This window comes from Panicum hallii, chromosome 9 (assembly GCF_002211085.1).
Source record: "Panicum hallii strain FIL2 chromosome 9, PHallii_v3.1, whole genome shotgun sequence".
Taxonomy (NCBI): Eukaryota; Viridiplantae; Streptophyta; class Magnoliopsida; order Poales; family Poaceae; genus Panicum; species Panicum hallii.
Genome location: NC_038050.1, coordinates 464,071 through 483,475, shown reverse-complemented (window position 1 = coordinate 483,475; position 19,405 = coordinate 464,071). Strand labels below are relative to the sequence as shown.

At 47.8% G+C, this 19,405-nt stretch overlaps 6 protein-coding genes across 9 annotated transcripts; 2 read left to right on the top strand and 4 right to left on the bottom strand.

The window, feature by feature from the left end:
• Positions 1 to 194: 194 nt before the first annotated feature.
• On the bottom strand, positions 195 to 4,603 carry LOC112872633. Its single transcript, XM_025935696.1, has 4 exons — positions 3,806 to 4,603; positions 1,923 to 1,978; positions 1,634 to 1,826; positions 195 to 1,047 (listed from the first exon to the last, which is right to left on the bottom strand). Exons 1-4 carry the CDS (start codon positions 4,514 to 4,516, stop codon positions 691 to 693), a joined length of 1,317 nt encoding a protein of 438 aa, XP_025791481.1. The 5' UTR covers positions 4,517 to 4,603; the 3' UTR covers positions 195 to 690.
• Positions 4,604 to 5,526: 923 nt separating this feature from the next.
• LOC112874430 (transcriptional repressor ILP1) lies at positions 5,527 to 8,956 on the bottom strand. The gene is made up of 2 exons (XM_025937743.1): positions 8,812 to 8,956; positions 5,527 to 8,724 (listed from the first exon to the last, which is right to left on the bottom strand). The coding sequence occupies exon 2, from the start codon at positions 8,679 to 8,681 to the stop codon at positions 5,814 to 5,816; it is 2,868 nt and encodes a 955-aa protein (XP_025793528.1). The 5' UTR covers positions 8,682 to 8,724; positions 8,812 to 8,956; the 3' UTR covers positions 5,527 to 5,813.
• A 104-nt stretch (positions 8,957 to 9,060) lies between these two features.
• Positions 9,061 to 10,940, top strand: LOC112874431. Its single transcript, XM_025937744.1, has 2 exons — positions 9,061 to 9,251; positions 9,961 to 10,940. Exons 1-2 carry the CDS (start codon positions 9,146 to 9,148, stop codon positions 10,638 to 10,640), a joined length of 786 nt encoding a protein of 261 aa, XP_025793529.1. The 5' UTR covers positions 9,061 to 9,145; the 3' UTR covers positions 10,641 to 10,940.
• Positions 10,941 to 11,820: 880 nt separating this feature from the next.
• Positions 11,821 to 14,748, bottom strand: LOC112875118 (protein BCCIP homolog). Of its 4 annotated transcripts, XM_025938835.1 has the most exons (9): positions 14,057 to 14,742; positions 13,908 to 13,977; positions 13,847 to 13,877; positions 13,469 to 13,756; positions 13,149 to 13,358; positions 12,997 to 13,062; positions 12,673 to 12,768; positions 12,547 to 12,603; positions 11,821 to 12,138 (listed from the first exon to the last, which is right to left on the bottom strand). In XM_025938835.1, the coding sequence occupies exons 1-9, from the start codon at positions 14,151 to 14,153 to the stop codon at positions 12,040 to 12,042; spliced, it is 1,014 nt and encodes a 337-aa protein (XP_025794620.1). In that variant the 5' UTR covers positions 14,154 to 14,742; the 3' UTR covers positions 11,821 to 12,039. The 4 variants fall into 4 exon arrangements, with proteins under 4 accessions (XP_025794620.1, XP_025794619.1, XP_025794622.1 ...); XM_025938834.1 differs by having other exon boundaries at positions 13,847 to 13,977; positions 14,057 to 14,743; XM_025938836.1 differs by lacking the exon at positions 11,821 to 12,138 and adding an exon at positions 12,148 to 12,465 and having other exon boundaries at positions 12,529 to 12,603; positions 13,847 to 13,977; positions 14,057 to 14,747.
• On the top strand, positions 14,381 to 15,119 carry LOC112875124 (putative gamma-glutamylcyclotransferase At3g02910). Its single transcript, XM_025938845.1, has one exon. The coding sequence runs from the start codon at positions 14,382 to 14,384 to the stop codon at positions 14,907 to 14,909; it is 528 nt and encodes a 175-aa protein (XP_025794630.1). The 5' UTR covers position 14,381; the 3' UTR covers positions 14,910 to 15,119.
• Positions 15,120 to 15,682: 563 nt separating this feature from the next.
• Positions 15,683 to 19,233, bottom strand: LOC112875116 (probable ADP-ribosylation factor GTPase-activating protein AGD9). Its single transcript, XM_025938832.1, has 7 exons — positions 18,832 to 19,233; positions 18,624 to 18,742; positions 17,551 to 17,998; positions 17,180 to 17,440; positions 16,503 to 16,625; positions 16,220 to 16,327; positions 15,683 to 16,078 (listed from the first exon to the last, which is right to left on the bottom strand). The coding sequence occupies exons 1-7, from the start codon at positions 18,898 to 18,900 to the stop codon at positions 15,974 to 15,976; spliced, it is 1,233 nt and encodes a 410-aa protein (XP_025794617.1). The 5' UTR covers positions 18,901 to 19,233; the 3' UTR covers positions 15,683 to 15,973.
• Positions 19,234 to 19,405: the final 172 nt, after the last annotated feature.

Sequence of the window (19,405 nt, the reverse complement as noted above, 5' to 3'; positions counted from 1 at the left end):
AATCTCTCAGATGAATTGCCAATCATCTTCTGATCTGATGCCACTCAGGGTAACACAATGGCTATCATTTGTTTGTCCCATGCATAAGTGTACTCCTGTGCATGCAGCTAGCGTAGAGCAAATAATTCAGTCAAAACAGCAATCGATCCGACGATAAATCAATCAAGCTGCATTGACAAGAGTTTGCTCAACTGTTGGCAGCGCACATATAAGTAATCATAAGTGACAAGAACAAGGTTTAGTACATCAAAGGTTGTGTTCTACATACAGTTATTAGGTGAATCCATCACAATCATAAACATACAGCTATACAAATCCTAACAAAATGGAGAACTACTGAGAGGCAGATAAAGCCTGCAACCAGATCAACGCCTATGTGCAAACAGTATGGCGAGTAGCCTACAGCCTGCCAACAAACATGAAGACAACTGATCTAGGACATGATACAATAGAGGTCAAAATTTGAGACCAATGGGGTTGCAGAAATCAATCTCTTTTTTTCTGCCTGTAAAACTTGGTATGATCCTAGATCATTTCTCTTCAATTCTGCTAATGATCGGCATAAAGGTCAAGGGGCTACATGAGTGAGCATGAACTTGATGTTTTACCTGCTGAGGGCAAATACCAATGGGCTGTCCAGCATGTTCATTGAATCTCTATATTTGTAACTTGTAAGGGGAAGACGACCATTCACCGAACAGCAGAAGCATACGGAGACAGAAAATATTCCCTAATGCGTGAGGCCCCATCCCTTGCTAACATACCCTCCAGGTCTCCAAGAATCCTTGCCAGCCAAATCTCCAAGCTTCGCTGGATTTCCTTGAAGTTATTCCTAATTGAACTTAGTGCTCTTCTTGTGCACATTTTGGCTTCTGCTGTTAACTCATCACCGAAGCTGCTTTTTGCGGTCTCTGCTTGCAGTGTGCTCAGCTTCTGCCTTGTTTCAGTTGCTCGGTGCTGAAGGTGGAATGCTTCCAGAAGGAATTCTGTTTGCCGCTGCGTTCTGAACTCTGAGCTAAGTGTTGAATCACAAGGGTCACTAGTTTGCTGCACAAATACATATGCATTAGTTTTTTTTCCCTGCTGAAGTAGTTAAATAACAGGAAGTTGGTTCTTGGAAAAAAACTCCCACTATGAACCTAAAGTAAACTTCAATTAATAGAGTGTCTAGGTTAAGACATAGCAGATTGAAGAAATCAGAGCATACTCACCAACATACTAGGGAAAAACATGCTACAAAAAATGCAACTACTGTTAAGCATGATCCCCACTAACAAAGAAACTGTTATTTTCTTCATAGACATACCATTTACCTAACCCTTTTTCTTAAAAGAAAAAAGAATTAGGTAGAATTTGTTAGGAAGAAGAGGTTTTCCAATTTAAATGCAAGTACCACAGGTCAGGTGGAGACAGCTCCTAGCACTACAAACCAAAAGAACTAATCTGATAAGTGGCTGGAACTGGAAACTGCTACTATCTTTGGACAACGTATTCGCCGAATAATTACAATCATGTACAGAGGAAGTGTAAGTATCAACACACATGAATCTTTTCATTGTATCCTGGAAAGTGAAAACTGTAAGTGATTCAACAGAAACAATCAGGCAAATGCTATTCAGATGAGCAGACCTACCATCCGTTTGCAAAGATCATCAATTTTCCCAGCGAGAGTTTGGTATCTTTTCACTTGTTTTCTCATCACCAATGGAAACTTGGATAAATCTCCATTCACTACCTTTTCCAGGTTGATTAATTCCTGTTCAAGCAACCTAAGTTTTGCAGGAACTCCTGATGATTCTACATCCACCTTCCAGGGTGACTCTCTCCTATCAAAGAACAATGGCTTAGACTAAGATGTAAATGATAAATGGAATTATTTCATTGCTAGTTCAACAAGCAATGTGCATCAGTTAAATGTTTACCTTGGTACAGCGTGCTTTGTGTTGTACGTTGACTCAACTGTATCATACTTCAGGTCCTACAAGATGTAAGTTCAAAATGAGCCAGTGCCAAACACATAAATCTAACAGAAATCTATTTTTTGAGGCAACCATTCAACATTCCTGAAAATAAAATGAACCATAGTTTTCTTGACAGTTAGATTTTCACTAATGTTTTCACGAAGGTTGTAATGTGCCATGAGCAAAGAGAATTGTACTGAGATAGAAAAGCAAGAAACAAAATTGTAGTTTACAGTATAGTATTAGCACACGAGAGCTTTTGAAAATACAAGATAAATCACCGCTTGCGCTAGGCTTAATACAGATTGACAATGATTATATCCTATAGTTCTCAGAGAGTCAGGCTTCTAATCACCCAAATTCTTCAAAACAGCAATGTGGACTGAAAACAGTATCAGCTTGTAAGACTGTACGTCATTCTTTTAATTAACATCAAAGGGATGGAGGGAGTATGTGTGACTGTGTGTTGGGGAAAAGTTGCTTATAGCAGACATAACTATGATCTACAATAAAACTATTTACGTCCTTCTGAAGTTCAAATGTAACAGTAAAAATGAGGAGCTGTCAACTGAGACATTCCTGGATTTCAGATGCTACCAAGTGCCAATGTGGTTGTTGACCAGCAGATTAGCCAGTTATACAATCAGCAAGGGCAAGCTGCATTATGATTGAAACTGAATAAATTCCTAATGCTCTAATTCAAGTCTTGATTTCCAAAATTTGAGTTCTCAATTAGTGTGCTTTTTTATGTAATAAGGATTAGTGGTACGCTACCACATATGAGATCCATGCCAAGCAACATATGAGATACTGCGAAACAATAAAAGAGAAGAACTAACTTCAATCCTACATGCCCATATGTAATGCACAAAGGCTCTATTAAACAACAATCTGAATATGGGTCTTCTGGACTCAACCAATCATATGAGGTACTCTAAATGAATACTAACTAGTCCAAAAATCAAAAGAGTTCTGTTGCAACATGAACTTTTCTTTAATAATATAATATTTTGACAAGAGAAGTACAGGGATAAAACAGAACCAATGGGATTTCTTCATGTACAGTAACTAGGTCGAGCCTGTGGTGACTTCAGTACAGCACCAATCTTCTAGTTCTAGGTGTGCTGCTTGCATGAACAGTAACAAGAAGCCTGTGATTTAGGTATTGCTATGGACTGTATAAAATTCAGGTGGCTTTTTTTTCTCTCTCTCTCTGAGAGGAACATTCAGGTGGCTTTGGCAGAGTAGCTAACAAAAACCAGGTAGCTTTCTTGCAGGCAGCCTTGCCCCACGGATACAGTATCGTATTCTGTTGGATGGAAGAGGCTTTCAAAGTGGTTGTTTGTCCGTTCTATTCAGCAACAGGCATGGCATTGTGCATGGCGGAGATCGATGGTATCACTATCACTCATGGAAAGATGTGTAGCAGGGCTACTTAAGGATCCTGGAACTATAATTAACCAGAGCTAATCTGATAGCATCAATACAAATGGAAACAATAATGAAAACCCCCACTTTTGATGAAATGTGCTCAAAACTTAATAAAACAGAAAAGATCGAAAGAACTATAGTACTCTAAAGTGTAATGTGGCTAAAAATTTTATCTGACACGCACTGTGCCCTAGCTTATGCTATGATCTGCCGAGACTATCTCTATCAACGTTAGTAAAGCAATCTATGTATCTACAGCACCATTTTTTTGCGGAACAGAATGCACGAGTTATTAATTTAGAAGCAATCCATTAGATTTTGCTACGTTGGAAGTGAACACTGAAGAGAAGAGTAAAAGGAGGTGAGGTGGAGAAAAGGGAAGGAGGCACCTTTTTGTCGTGTCTCTCACTCACCTGCCAGCCTTTTGATGGGTCCATCCACGGCGGCATTCCCGACGCGGCCGTGGCCGCCGTGTAGAAGTCGTCGCCATAGCCGTCGTGCTTCTGGCGCTGCTGCGCGTAGAGCGCAGCCGCGGCGGCCAGGGCCTCCGCGTCTGTGGTCTCAGGCGGATCCAACGGCGGCACGGGCACCGTTTCCTGGCCCTCCTCCCGCTCGTCGCCGGGCACGCGTTCCCCCTCCCCCTCGCCGGCGCGGGAGGTCGCCGCCAGGAGCGCGGTGAGCAGCTCGTCCCGCTCGGCGGCCTCGCGCTCGAGGCGCTCGACGCGGGCGCGCAGCGCGGCGGCGTCGGCCTCCGCGTCGGCGAGGCGCGCGCGGAGCGAGGCGGCCTCGTCCCCTGCCGCGGCGGCGCGGGCCAGGAGGCGGCGCTCGGCCTCCATCCATGCGGCGCGGTGGCCCGCGAAGATCTCGGCGGCGCGGGCGTTGGCGCGGGCGTCCTCTCGGCGGCGCGCGCGCAGCTGGCGGAGCTGGTCCTCGGCGGCGAGCAGGCGCGCGGCGAGGAGGCGGCCGCGGGACTGGAGCGAGGCGACGTGGCGGGCGCCGGTGCTGGCCGGGAGGGTGGCGAGGAAGAGCGCGAAGCTGACGCCGAGGTAGGTGGGCAGCTGGGAATCCTCCGGCAGCGGAGGCGGGGGCTTGGGAGCGGGCGTGGCGGCTGCGTCGGCCGCCATTTAGGGAGAGGAAGTGGTAGTGGTGGTGGGAGGGATCTCGGGCCATGTGCTGGGCGGAGGAGGCTTTTCTCTTAATTTAGACGGGCCGGGTCGGGTCGGGTCGGGTCTCGGATGGAGGAAGAGGAAGAAGTAGAAGAAAGGGGGTTTATTACGGGAATGCCCTTGGCGGGCGCGTGTGGGCCTCGTAGCTCTCTCGTGACAGTGATAGTGATGAATTTCTTGGTTAAATTCAAAGGCATCATGCCAGAGCCATTAAAGCCCTTTGGGAGGAGGAGCAAGGGACCAGCCAAATGTTGCCTTCCAGCTATCATCATCGACTCCTACAAAGAAGTGCTGTATTAAATTAACCCAATTTTACCAGTACACATCTACAGTGTCCATTCCCAGATGACAGCGCAAACCAAAACTAAACAATTAAAAGCCTAACAATCCCGCCAGCCCGTTGATGACATCTTGTCCGTTGCAATTTACTGCCCTGTCCACCTCTGCATGCTTGCCATTGCCGGCCACAACTGGTTCAGTCGCCACTCGCCAGCCCTCCCTCCATCGACAGCATGCTGTCAGACGATGGGCACCCAAAGAAATACAAATTCAAGATTCAGAGCATTTATCTAAGCGTCAAGTTCTGGTTCATGCCTAGCAAGTTGACAAGTTCAAATCATCAATAAAGATCTATAGGTTAATACTAGTATCATACTGACAAGTTCATATTGACATAGCTGCAGTGCAAGACAACAAAACATCCATCTCCAGAGAATGCTGTTGTCTGCATAAGATACATCCACTGAGAAATTACCTGGGAACTACAACTACCAAGTATTCTCCTGCAATCTTTTCACTCGTGCTGGAATGCCGTCACACATTCAAGCTTCAGAGCACTCATCTAAGTGGGATCAATGCCTAGCATTCATCTAAGATTCGGTTTGGGATCATGCCTAGCATGCTGACAAATTTCAGATGACCAAAGTCCATACTATGTTATTTTAACGAGGTTATCCAAGTACCACTTCTCATATGCACTGACCATAACTTAAAATCACAAAAATATATCTAATACAATATATTTTGAACTGTTATCCAGCTAGTGCTTGCAGCCAGGGAATAACCGGTATGCGCTTTTTGAAAGGCAAATTGCTGGAATATAGAGGCAACACAATTTGCTTTCCAGGCATCAATTCAAGCACTGGACTAAGAGCAAGTGTACATATAATCGAATTACATCATCTCTGAAAAATTGAAGGATGTAGAACCTGCCTCGCTGTCAAAACTGGAATTCTCACACTACATCCTGGATGAGCTAAAGGGCTTCTCTGAGCTGAAATTTCTTCGAAATAGCTCTAGCCTTGTCATACTCATTCAGTGTTGCCAATATGATTTTCAATCGACGAGCTAGTCCACGAGTCTCTTCCTCGCTAATGCCTGACGTTTGTCTCCTCTCCAACTTGTTTCCTAACTCAACAACCAGATCCACGAAAGGCTGCAGCTTTTGACTTTGTTCACCCCAAACTCCTGAAAGTGAGGCAGCTATTCGCTCAGCCCTAGTGATTGCATCATGAACATCCAGAATGATACTCTTCATATGAGGAAGAATCTTCCCTTTCAGTAGTTCATCTAAAGCAAGCTTCTCAACAACATGCCCCGCAAGGATATTTTTCCACAGACACGCATTCTTAAGCAGACGTGTTGCAACTCCAAATCTATATGCAGCATATTGAGCAGCACCTGGAACAGTCCTTGTCACCATTGATCCCCAGGCTGGAACTGAAAGATCAGCAATGGCCTGGGTTAGACGACTTTTCACACAAGCCAGTAGTTGATGCAAATCCTTGCTTGATGTTGGTAAATAACCGATCACCATCCTAACTGCATCTACAGCGTTCTCAGTACTTTGAGTACTCAATACGTCCCAGCAGTGCTTAATGCGGTGGTGCAAAATAGGAAGAGCCACCTTTTCTACTAGGACTGGAACCACATCTGTATCGTTAGAACCTGAGGCACTCTCATCATCTTGCGCACCATAGTCAAACAGAACCTTGTGCCAATCCATGTCGAAGAAATCAGTTGCTTCATGGAGGGGATCCCACTTCAGGAGCTCCAGTCTCACATAAGGGGTGAACACAGATGGTACACTCAGAGCTACATGAGCATCCCGGTATGCAGAAGGGTACTGAGTTCTCCAACCTTCAAACTTGTCCTTGACAATTCGAAGGCTCGAGTATTCCTCTGAAGCATCGCTGAACACAAGGTCAGCGGTCTTAAGCAACTCATCCCGGCTGGAAACATAAGCAGTGCTCTCACTGTCACTTTCATCAGTGCTTAGCTCTCCTTCAATCTTCTCAATGCTATTATTCTTCACTGCAGATGCCATTCTCTTTGACTCTGACTTGGTTTTTCTTCGACTCCTGTTCTCTTCCCTGCGCTTAAGATCCATACGTTTCTGGAGGTTGATATCTCTGCCAAACTCATCCAACTCGGGTGGGAGATTAGAACTTTCCCTAGCAGCAGCTGCTGCAGCTTGCGCAGCATTTGACGCAGCGGACAGGTGAGCTGAGCTTGATCCTTTGCTTAGAATAGATACTGCAGCATTTACAGCAGCTTCAATCACACCTGATTCATCGGCTAGGTCAGCTGCACGCCTATCAGAAATAGCCAAAGCTCGATTTTCGTGCAGTTTCTGCATGTGATCCTCCAACTCCTCAATATAAAACGCCTTGTCATTCAAGAAATCACACATCACAGAAATATAATTCCGGAGCTCCTGCATATAGACAAACTTATTTTCTGCATCCTTCAAACCACTATCCAGGCTAGAAATCTCCGAAAGAGCTTCAATAAGATGTGTGTCAGTTTTTACTAAAGCACTCACTGTTGTCTTGTGACTTTCCCTAAGCTTTCGGATGTTCTCTTGCAGGGCTTTATTTGCAACATCAGCTTGTTGAGCGATGGATAAGAATTCCATGCTTCCTGAGGTGAAAACAGAGGCCGCAGGCACAACACCACTAAGAGAGGGCTGGTAATGGGAACCCACAGAGTATCCAAATGGTTGCGGCTGAACCTGAGCAGCAGCTGATGCACCATTTGCTGATCTTTGAGCAGAAGAAGTATCATCAACCCTCCTACCAAGACCCTTCCTGAATTGCTCCTCCTCCCACCTCCTCTCTTCCTCATCGTCATCATCATCCCTATCATCCTCAACCTCCTTGACCCCATCACCGAGAGCCCCCAAACTGGCAGCAGGACCCCTGTTGTTGATCTCGCCAAACACACTTTTTGTGCTCTTCGGTCCGTCACTTGACTTATCAGTGTACATTGCAATCCGGCCCCTCGTCTCATTGTCATCCTCATCACTGGACTCACCTCCAGCATTCCTGCTGCTGAGCACACCACCACCATCAAGGGAGATATAATCTGGCGCGGCGTGCCTCGGCTGCTGCAGCTGCTGCCGCTTCGCCCTGATGGCTTCAATGGTCGCACGGTCAGGTATTACTGGCCCTTCATCCTCTTCATCTCTTTCCTCCTCCTCGGACTTATCTTCCTCCTCCTTCTGCAAGGATTTCCTTGGTCCAATGCTTGCCTCTGCCATAGGTTTCACCAGGCCCTTGAGAATAACCACTGGTCCTGTTGCAGCTGCTGTGGAGGCAGTAGGTGTAGAGCTGGCTTGGGCTGCAGCCAACCTTTGAGACCGGGGCTCAGTTGCTGGAGTCGACGACGGTGCACGCATGAGGCTCCCCGGGAGTGGGCGGGCGTTCTTCTGGAGCTCCCGCAGGCGCTCTGGAGTATACTCCCCAGCATGGGACTGGAAGTTGGAGGGCTTCGGCGCCGACACCGCCGCGATAGCAGCGGCCGGCGAGCTCCTGAGCCGCTCCCTGGCGGGCGTGAGGCGGTGGAGCGACCCCGCAGCCGGGGACGCGGTGCGGGCCGGGCGCACGGAGGCCGTAGGGCGGCGGCGATGCGCGAACGGGCCCTCCTCGGCGTCATCATCGTCCTCGTCGTCGGCGAAGCTGAGGCGGCTCGCCCCCTGGCGGCTCGGCGGCGACTTGGGCTTGGACACCTTTAGGGTTTGAGTCTTCGTGGCGGTGGTGGGCTTGGGGTGGCTACCGGCGTCGCCGTTGGCGTCCTCGGCGTCGTCCGCGCGGCGGCGGAAGTTTTTGCGGTGGCTACTCATACCGCCCCGCTAGGCTCGCCGGGACGTCACCACCGGAGAAAAGCTGAGAAGTTTAGGGGATTAGATTAAGCCAGGGAGCATACAGAAGCCTTTGATTTGAAGGATTAGAAAGAGATTACGAGGATCGTACCAGCAGCTATGGCGATGGCGGCGGCGTCTAGGGTTCCGGCGAGGGAGATGGCGGTGCGGAGGCTGGTGGGGAAGATCCGTGTGCTTACGCGAGCCGAGACACAGGAGAAGAAAGGTTGCGTGGGTTGAGTGGGTTAGGGAATCACTTCGGAACCGACTTCTGATATCGGTTCGAAGCCCATACAGCCCATTAAGGTAGGCCCATTTAGGCTAGCTGGCCCGTTCGGCTCGTCGTCTTCATCAGCCAGTGTTCGCAGTCGCACACCATCGGGGCATTTCTCCGTTGCAAAACCCTAGGCTAGGGTTAGCCCCCCCCCCTCAATCGATCGGAGACCATGGCGACGGCGAGGCTCCGATCCGCGGCCTCCCTTCGCGGGGTTCTCCTCCGCCACTTCTCCGTGGGGCCCGCTTCTACTCCGCGCGCTGTCTCGCGAGTGTCAGGTTCCTCCCCGCATCTCGATCACTCTCCGTCCTACCCCGTGGTTTTCCTCTGTGATAACTTCGATCCCGAAAATGATGACGTATGATCTGTGCGCTCAGAAAATGTTGTAGTTTTGTGTTATTTCTTTTTTGATTACTCCTGGGAAGTTCGAAAGTTGCATGCGCAGTTGTTCTTGAACAGATTGGGTGCGGATTCTATACTATGTGTAGCTTGGAATTGTAGGGGTTGATGGTGGAACCATGGATGCTTACGAGCGAGATCTGACACTGGCTAGGATGCTCGATAAAGTACGGCGCCGTTGCTTGCCATTTGTTTTAGGTGCAATTGTAATTTGCAAGGTTCAGCGGTGTTATTTTCAGGCTCGGTAGATCCATCCTCTTCAATTTAAAACCTGCTATTCATGTGCTAGCATCTGTTGATTGAGCTGTGAGCTCCACTCGCACTAGGCAATTGCACTCTGGCAGCTTTCCTAATACTGGTACATAAGGTGCAATTTTCTGTTATATATGGCGTTAACTATCTAGTGTGCTGAATTTTTTCCCCTAAAAATGATAACTCGTATAGTCACTGAGACTGTCTGACTTGTCTCGCAGTATGCTCATGTCGGTTAACTAAAGTAAATATTTTGCATTTTTGCTTTAACTTGTACACATCAATGTTAAATGTGAAACCATACCAAAATATACTCATTTTCCTAGTCCTTTCCAGATTTTCAGGTTCCTCAGACTATCGTATGGAGGCATTTCTCAACATGCAAGCATAATTCTCTTGCAAAACGTGATGACCTTGGCCTGCCTGCCTGTTTGCACAATCAGACAAGATGGGCTTCTCAAGCTACTGCTGTGAAAGAAACTGAAGCTAGTGGCAGCAAGATCAGCATTGGGCCCAAACCAAAGGAGATTAAGGAGGATGACAATGATGGTAACCTGGTTTATCAAGGGCCAATATCGTCTACCATAAAGAAAGTGAAGCTTCTCTCTCTGTCCACCTGCTGCCTTTCTGTATCGCTAGGGCCGGTGATAACATTCATGACTTCACCTGATATGAATGTGATCATCAAGGGAGCAGTTGCATCCACCGTCATTTTCCTCAGTGCCACTACAACTGCAGCCTTGCACTGGTTCGTGAGCCCATACATTCACAAGCTTAGGTGGTGTCCTGGTTCAGATAGCTTTGAGGCTGAGGTGATGACATGGCTGGCTACTCCCCTCAAAAGGACAATCAAGTTTGCCGATGTTAGGCCTCCTGAAACTAATAGGCCTTTTGTCACTTTCAAGGCCGAGGGAAACTTCTACTTTGTTGATGCTGAACACTTCTCGAACAAGGCTTTGTTGGCAAGGCTTACACCCCAGAAACTTCCTCATGAGTCTGCGTTCAAGAACTTGTGATCGAAAGTTGTTCCACTGGCCCATGGCTGCACTTGTTCGTGAACCTTTGTTGGCCATTTGAATTTTTTATGAATAACTCCAGCTAATATTTGGGAGATGTGTTGCTATATGTTATTACTGTTGTTTACTTTCCATGTGGAGATTTGCAAGCAGTTGGTGTCGAACAGTTTTAGTTTAGGAACACCATGAGGTCTGGTGTTGAGCCAGCACTTGAAATAAGTAGGGGTTAAGATATCTATCTACTTCTGATGTGTTCGAACACTACTTTGATCTGAAGGTTCATTACGTTGCTTGCGTCTTCACGGTTGCTCAACTCTGATTGCTCAAGGGATGGGCTAGTTCTCTTGTTTGTCTTGGGATGTGATCTGCTATTATATCGTTGTTGATGAATTATGTTAGGACTTTATACATTTGTGCGCCTGTTGAAAATTTCTATCGATGTTTCATAGAGTCTGATCTGAAGGGATATTTAATTTTTTGCCACTGTTTGAGGGGGTGCAATTAACCCCTCACATAGTGGCAATTCACATAAAACTTCCACGGCTTGTGGCCCGCTGGTAAAATGTTATGGTCATACAGTTGAGCACTGACAATTTTTGCTTTCACATGTTAAGCGTCTTTGCCTCGCGTGCAGGCAGTGGCTATAGCCTATGGCTAACCTTCATGTTGCCTTGTGTGTTAGCGTCCAATGGCTTCAGTAATCGGGCCTTGGTTTCATGTTCTCATCAAGAGCACTTCTCTTCTGATATGCATTGTTCAGTTCTGTGTTTCTTTTTGGCTGAAATCTCAACATTTAAGAGAAAACGAGCCCAAAAGCTCTAAATGACAACCGTTCTCGCATAAACATGCTTTGTTCACTCTTGCTACATCTAATACACAATTCAAGGAACCTTTTGCTAATACATGTGCGTCCACAGTCGTGCAACGGCCGCATGTGGTTCATTGATCCACATTCTCTAGCCGCTGAATAATGCAGGCAGATTCTCAAAAAAAAAAAAAAACTAATACACAACTCAAAAGTCTAAAAGTTGTAATTTCGTAGACAATCATTCTCACATAAACATGACAAAAGAATCGGCACTGAATTAACTGATGAATGATGTATCAAACAGACTTCCACTCCCTGGGTTTGTACCACGGTCCAAATCACCTAACCTCAATGCTTATGGATACATCCATGAGGCTACCAATCAAAATATGTTAATATCAGTGCATAAAAAGATTGGATTAGTTATTAGTACATAAGTAGTTGCTCCTCAAATCAAAACCATTACATCCATGGCATTGCCAGTGAGAATGCATTCACACTTCACAGTCGCAATCATAATTGTACTTTGTGTAACAAAATACCATGTGGACAGCAGCAAAATTCCAGCATGGCCAGCAATGCTCAAAAGGACTACTGTTCCGACACCAACGCCTCCAGCTTCTTGCGGAATTTTGGGATTGCCTCAGCTTTAACTGCCATCACCAAGCCCATCTCTTTGTAATTCTTCATCTGCATTAACAGCCGGAAAGTTCTGTTTAGGAAAAATGTCGTTTTTTTTACAAGCAGGTAGCTATATACTATCGTTTCAAAACATCCAACTACTGATGCTGATGGCAGATTACAGATAGTTCATCAGAAGGGCCTATAATCAAGAGTTCAAGACAAGGTGGTAAGAACAAAATTTCCAATCTCACATTCTTGACTTATAGTACCATACAGACAAGAGAACCTGACAATCACACATTTCAAGAGATCATAATGCATCAAATAGCATTTTCTCCAGTTCCCAGGGATATCATATGAGTGCTGTCATGCAAAACCAAACAGTGACTTATAGTACTCCAGAGACAAGAGAACCAGTCGGCAATTACACAATTCAAGAGAGCATAAAGCATTAAATGATAAAATGTAACTGACCTCCTGTTGAGGTGACTGTTCAGAACGTATTGGGAAAGTGAACGACCATGAGCTAAGCTGAAGAAGAACGATTTTGTTAGCATCAACAGTAGACACAACCAATTTCTGAATAGCATGTTTTGATACCTCATTAAAAATTTCATCCTCCAACTTTGGATAGATAATAGGTTCATCATCATCATCTTTGCTGTTCTTTGCTTTGTGTTTTGCGGGGGTTTTCCTCTGCACACAGCAAAAGATAAGAGCGGGTAATGAGCAAACAATCGACAGAAAAATTGAACACCCGTTCACATATAAGATGATACAAATACTTGATTTATGTTGATCAACATGTCATCTTAACTTAAAATGGTTCTACTCTACTGAGCATCAAAACATAGGCGCTTTGAACATTCAAGCCAAGGGGTACAGGATAGAAGCAATAAAGGGAAAGAACAATATATTTCTCACCTCAAGCATTCTGACGAGTAGCAGGTAATGTTTGAATCGGAAGGAGTCCTGGAGTTCTTGTGTTGGCTTCAGCCGTGCGGACACAGTTACAGATTCATTATCCGAGTAAAAGTAGACAGAAAATAAGGTGGTTTTTGAGAACAGGGAATCACCTCATCTTCCGTTGCCCAGGAAACCTCATCAAAGAGTGCATCATACAGCTTAGGCACAAGCTCATAAGGGAAATTCACAAAGCGGCGACACACCAGCAGGCCCACACTAGATGCTTTCTCTTCCAGCAGAGACTTAAGCTGCCTCTTGGTATCCTTGTCGGAGCAAACAGCGAGCAGATACTCCTTAAGATCCTTGATGCAGCGGTGCTCCTGAAAATCCGCAGCAGCAAGGAGTTGTCAACCAGAAGATAGCATTGAGCAGAAACTAATCAAATGGGGATCAAATGTGAACATCTTGTTTATATTTTAAGAGATCATACGGCGTAGCGTCCCAGATTTAGGACGCTAATAAGACCAAACAGATCATCGTCGTTATTGCCACCAGCACTGGTCTTTTCACCGCCGGTCCCTTGCCCTTCCTCCTCCTCCTCCTCCTCATCGGCCAACTTGACAACCGTGCCAACGGTGGTCTGAGCAAGGATGAGGTCGACGAAGCCGGTGAGGTCCCAGGGCTTGGAGTCGAGGTACGTCTTGAGCAGCAGCCTGACCCCGTGGAAGTCGCTTGGCTTGGGATCGAAGAAGGCGAAGTCCGCTTGCACCGTCTGGAGCTGCAGGTGCCAGGCCGCATCAGAGAAGCAAAGCAAACGCCGACGCACCACAATTCCTAGTTCGAGGCTAAGTGCCAGGTAGGTGGTCACCTCCTCCCCGTCTTCGGCGTCGCTTTCGCTGTTGCTAAAGCTCTCTTCCTCGCTTTCGCTGCTGCTGCGGTCTTCGTCCTTGGAAGGCCCGGCCGGCTTCGCGCGCTTGGACGGCGGCCGCGGCATGTTGTCTGGTGAGCGAGGGAGGCATTGAGCGGCGTAAGTCGAGCGGGCTAGGGGTTACGGGTTTGGGGACGAGCAGAAGCGTACCTTGACCAGGAGTTCCGGCGGCAGCGGAGAAGATGAGGGAGCGAGCGAAAGAGGAGAAGGCGAGGAACGGAGCCGGGCGCTTTCGGCCGCCGGGCATTCTGAATTCTCGGGGGCCAAGCGGAGCGGCGGCGGCGGCGCTCGTGAACCTGGGGGGGGGGGGGCTGCGAGTGGGCTGGGCCTGTATGCTGCTGCTGGGCCGCGTATTGTAACATGTGGAGTATTAAAATATAATAGAATCATAAAGCGCAACGAAACCCATGGCCGCGTAGCATGTATAAAGAGCCCCATTTGCCCCTGCCCCCGGCCAAGCCAAACCAACCCAACCATGGGCACGGCCGCCGCCGCGCCGAAACGTACGCTGGTGTTCACGTACGGCACGCTGAAGCGCGGGTTCTCCAACCACCCGCTGCTGCAGGAGCTGGCTTCGAGCGGGGACGCCTCCTTCGTGGGCGCCGCCGTGACGGCGTGGCGCCTGCCGCTGGTGTGCGGGCCGTACCGCGTGCCGTTCCTCCTGAACCTCCCCGGGGAGGGGGACCGCGTGGCCGGGGAGCTGTACGCCGTGACGGCCCGGGGCCTGGCGCGGCTGGACGAGCTGGAGGGCGTCTCCCGCGCGCACTACGAGCGGCTGCCCGTCGCCGTGGACCTCGCCGAGGGCGGGGGCGCGCGGGTGGACGGCGCCGTGGCCTACTTCGCGCACCGGGACTACGCCGCCGAGCTGTGGCGGCGCAGCGGGGGGAAGGGGTACCCGGAGTACTCGCACGCCGTGGCGGACGGGTACGTGCGGCGCAAGGACCGGCCGCAGGGACAGACCTTCCTCGAGCAGATCCGCAGCTTCGTCTCCTCCCAATCCTAGCTGGGTTGTTGTAATCTTTGGCTGCTGTTTGTCGCTTGCCTGTTGCCTGCAACAAAGATCCGATCATCACCTCTTTTAATTTGCAGCGATTGATGTCATCATCTCTTGCACACAAACAAATAAAAATCTGTATTGGATCCTTTCATCTTTGTGTCGCCCGCCAGAGATGACTTGGACATTGGTGCCAATAATAGTGCTGTTGTCATTGAATCATCAATCGTACAAGGAACTAAACAGGGACGACTCAAGGCCTAGATGCTTCCGTCACTCGCCTTAAACTAACAAGAAAGGGGGAAGTGACTTTTTGTAGGCTCATTAGACTACTACTACAGAGCAAAGGAAGAGGAGGAGAATTTGGCTTTGTGCAAGATTCTTGTCCAAGGGCTAGCTAGATGGAATCTGTTGCTGTCGACCTTTCCACTGCCCAATGGCCGACCTATCCAGACGGGGCGGCAAATGTCGCCTCCCAATGACGATCGATATACAACAATTCACAACCAAACCTGAATCTGGCGTGGCAACGCCTCCAGTTTCTTTCAGTCATACGCCAGGCTTCATGCAACTTGCCGGCCATATGGCCCGAATCTTGATTAACTTTTTGCTGAATTTCAGAGGGCTGACGACAAAACAAGCAATTCCACAACTCTTTTAGTCAGCCTTCTCATGCTGTTGGCTGAATCATTGACAAGCCTATGTGCCTGATGCAGTCTGTAAACAATTCCCAAATCAACCTTGATTAGGACATCATCACCATCACAGTCAAAACATCCGGCTGAGTTTCATTGACCGCAGGCACGGGACACTATGGATTTTCCTTCCAAGATACAAGAAACCTCAATGTATATAAGCGTATGCTTCACTGTTGTGAACAAATAAATAAATGAAAATATCTTTATGTCGGATATATGGTCAAATACAAACGCAAAACACGAATCCTTCTACTATCCTCTACACAGCTGTGCAAGAGTTGCTTGCTTTGAATTGTCTGACGCACCACAATCAAAACATGAGGCAGTATTCTGGTGCAGATAGGAAATGCTCCAAGTCTCAGTCCAATAGCCCGCTCAAAGCATTCTGTCGAGGTCGCTGATGAAATTGGAGGCCAAAGATGTCAGCTTCTTTCCAGTCTCTCCAGCTATGTCCTTGAGTGAAGACAGATCCTGGGAAGCCTACAAAACCATGGCAGCAGATGAGAAAACTGCTATGTGCAACTACAGTGCATTTACATTCTTCTATGGTGGGTTAAAACAGCAGGCTAAGATGCTAGAAGCCAATCAGATCCAAGGGACAACAGGTATTACAAAAGCTACCTGGAAAGATATTCTGTTGATGAGATCTGCAGCGCTTAAGTCCAGATTAGAATCGTCCACATCACGACCATGGCCAAAAAGATCGGCGCTTGAGATGGATGAAGAACCCTGAATCACGACAACAGATGAACTCTAAGCAGAAAGGCAACTTCAAGAGAATAAGAATGTTCTAGAGAAGTCTAATGCACCAACGTGCCCCTAGACTACACATGGATTCTGAAAGGAGTAAATAAAGTTTGAACTGAGGCTAAAAATCAATGACGAGGTGATAAAGTAAACGCACCGCAAATTTTTGAAGGGATAGTTGAGCCTCTTTCTCTTCTCTGTTCTGAGTACCAAAAAATTGAGATGATGAAATCGCCTTCGCATTAGAGAATTTCTTCCTTGCTTCGTCAGTTTCCTGAATCTGCAAAGACATGCATCTAGAGTCAAACCACAAAACAGAGTAACTGAAAATCTGGCCGGTGATAATTATTTAAGCACATAAGAGCATCGTGCAATATTTTCCTTACTAGAGTTAAAAAAAAGAATGCACATTGCATGTTGAAGAAGCCAGCCCGAAGAAAACGGCCCAGGTAACTACTGGACAAGGTAGCTACCAAACCAGCTTGAGTTAACAACTAGACATGACGCAAGCAACTTAAGATATTGTTTGGGTCCTAGCCTAAATTATAAGCATGTACAGTGTATGCAACCTTGCAATATGAATAAGTAGTAGACAGGCCAATGGACATAGAATGCCAAAGTGCCAGGGAGCAAATAGCAAACCGGACAAGCAAGCTGAGCTATTAAATACAATAATGCATATGAACAAAACAATTTGGTAAAGACAAACATAAATAATAGAAATTAGAAAAACATGGTTGCAAATGCTTGCATAGAGGTTAAGTTTGCTGATTGTCAGCAGAACATATCATAATTTCATGCAACTGGGAAAACATGTGTGGCAATTGGCTTTACCTGAGCTTTTGAGGCATTGCTTGATTTCTTTTGGAATCCATTGCCCATCCCATACTCTTGAAAAAAGTCTGATGATTTTGGTGGTGCTACATGGCCAGTCACATGAGATCCCCCTGTTCTTGAGTCAGCTGATGGTTCATTCTCCACGTATTCAAAACGTGAGTGCAAGGATGGACTGCTTTTAGTAGTTGAAGTAGTCGTCAAGGCAGGCACAGCAGGTTTTGGCTCTTCAGGTTTCTGCTCATACAGGCTTTCATTTGGCTGCAGGACAAAATGAAAATCAACAAGGGTTAGTCCTTCAAATTCAAAACTGTATCATGTGGTTAAGAACTTGGGGGCACAAAAATAGCTCCTTTGATCCAGAGCATTACCTTTGTAGTAAGCTTTCGGACACCAAGCCCTCCAGTCTTGCCTCCAACCTTCTTTGCACCAATGGGCTTCTTTACGGAGGTGGCGAAGGTGGGATGGGTAGGTGCTTTTGGTGAACGGGGAGGCGCTTTTGGCGACTTAGGCTCCTGCTTCCCATTCAAATTCTCTGCCGGTGCATCTGAGAGCTTGAATTCAGGGAAGTCATCGGCTGGCTTCGGTGGCTCAGACGCGACAGGTGATGACGGTAAGGCATTATCATTAGTGGCACTCTTAGCGACCTCCTTTGAAAGTATCTGCCTGTACAACTCAGCAGCTCTTGATGTGTACTTTGCCTCGACTTTGCCACCATCATTCCATCCATGCTGTTTGAAGAAAGCATGGGCCCTGTTGTTGCCTCCGAAAGCCATCATCTTCAGCTGATCTGGAGTCCATGAGTCAAGGTTCGTCGACCTAAAATAGGCACGGATACAGTTTGCGTAAGAGATGTTAAAAATGACAGAACATCATTGGCAGGGACAAAATGCTGTTTGATATATTTCAATAGCTATTGGAACTAAGGTAGATTTTCTCTTGGTGAGAACAGTGTGGAAAAACAGGACAGTAGCGGAAGAGTAATCCTTTCAGCATTTGCAATGATCATACTGTGTCCCGTGGAGGTCATCGTGTGATTTAATCTGTCTGGCACATAGGTACGAAAATAGCAAGGCGTGTAGATGTGGCACATTTAGGTTTTGTTTTTCCTAGATGACAGGAGCTGGGTTCCGAGATCCTAAGTGTGTCGGCAGTTCGGCACTTGGTCATGGCTAATTTAGGCATTGGGGTCAACTGCCCAAGGACCGTGACCTCCAACCTCATATTGCAAGTGGCGAGAGCTGCACGCGAGGCTCAGATCCAGCGACAACTTGTTGAACCCAACCCCTGATGGTCATTAGTTATTTGAAACGCGAGCTGAGTCTAGTATAATCCTAGCACGTCACTGCGAACGCGATAGTAGCGTGGCATTCTAGAGATGGAGACTGGAGCAGCAAGCGCGACGCGGGACGAGATCTGGATCGGGAGCAGGGAGATCTAGTACCTGACGAAGGTGATGTGTACTCCGAGGCTGCGGTGGACGGCGGAGCAGTCGAGGCAGAGGAAGATGCCGTATGTGACGGAGGCCCAGGTGGGGTTCTTGGCGTTGCAGTCGAAGCACATCTGCGGGGAGGGGAGAGAGAGATCTGATGTGTAAGATGATAGAGGAGCAGCGCCCTAGATCTCGAAGAGGAGAAGCAGCAGTTAGGTACCTTGTTCTCTGGCTTGGCCTTGAGGCGGCGGAAGACGGCGTTCTTGTCGGTGAAGGCATCGAACGCCATGGCTGTCTGATCTCCGCCCTGCCGGCGCGGGGAGTGGATCCGGGTCGATTGAATTGGGATCGCCGGAGATCTTGGGGGCCGAGGAGTTGGTTCTGCTAGTATATAGCAGCAGAGGCTGCTGGTGCTCGAGCTGGATCGGATCCCCCCTCTCCGTCTCCGTCTGCGTCTGGTGGTGGGTGGTTGGGTTTCCTTTGTTTGGCCGAGAGGAGACGAGAGCGAGACGACCGCGCCGCGACGGCCGACAGGGCAACTGCTAGGGTGGAGAGGAAGCTTCCTCCTCCTATTCCCAGCCCAGCCGGCTTGGGTTCCCGGCCTCCCTCGTTTTGCGTTTGCCGCGTGCCACCGACGACGCTCAAGACCAGAGCAAGGTGTTTGCGTGCGGCTCCGGTTGGCGCGTCAAATCCAGAAGGCCACACACACACACCCCCCGACCGAGCCCGTCCAGGCCCAGCAGCATGGCATTGCATTGCATGGATCGTCATGGCCCGGCCTTCTCATATCTCAA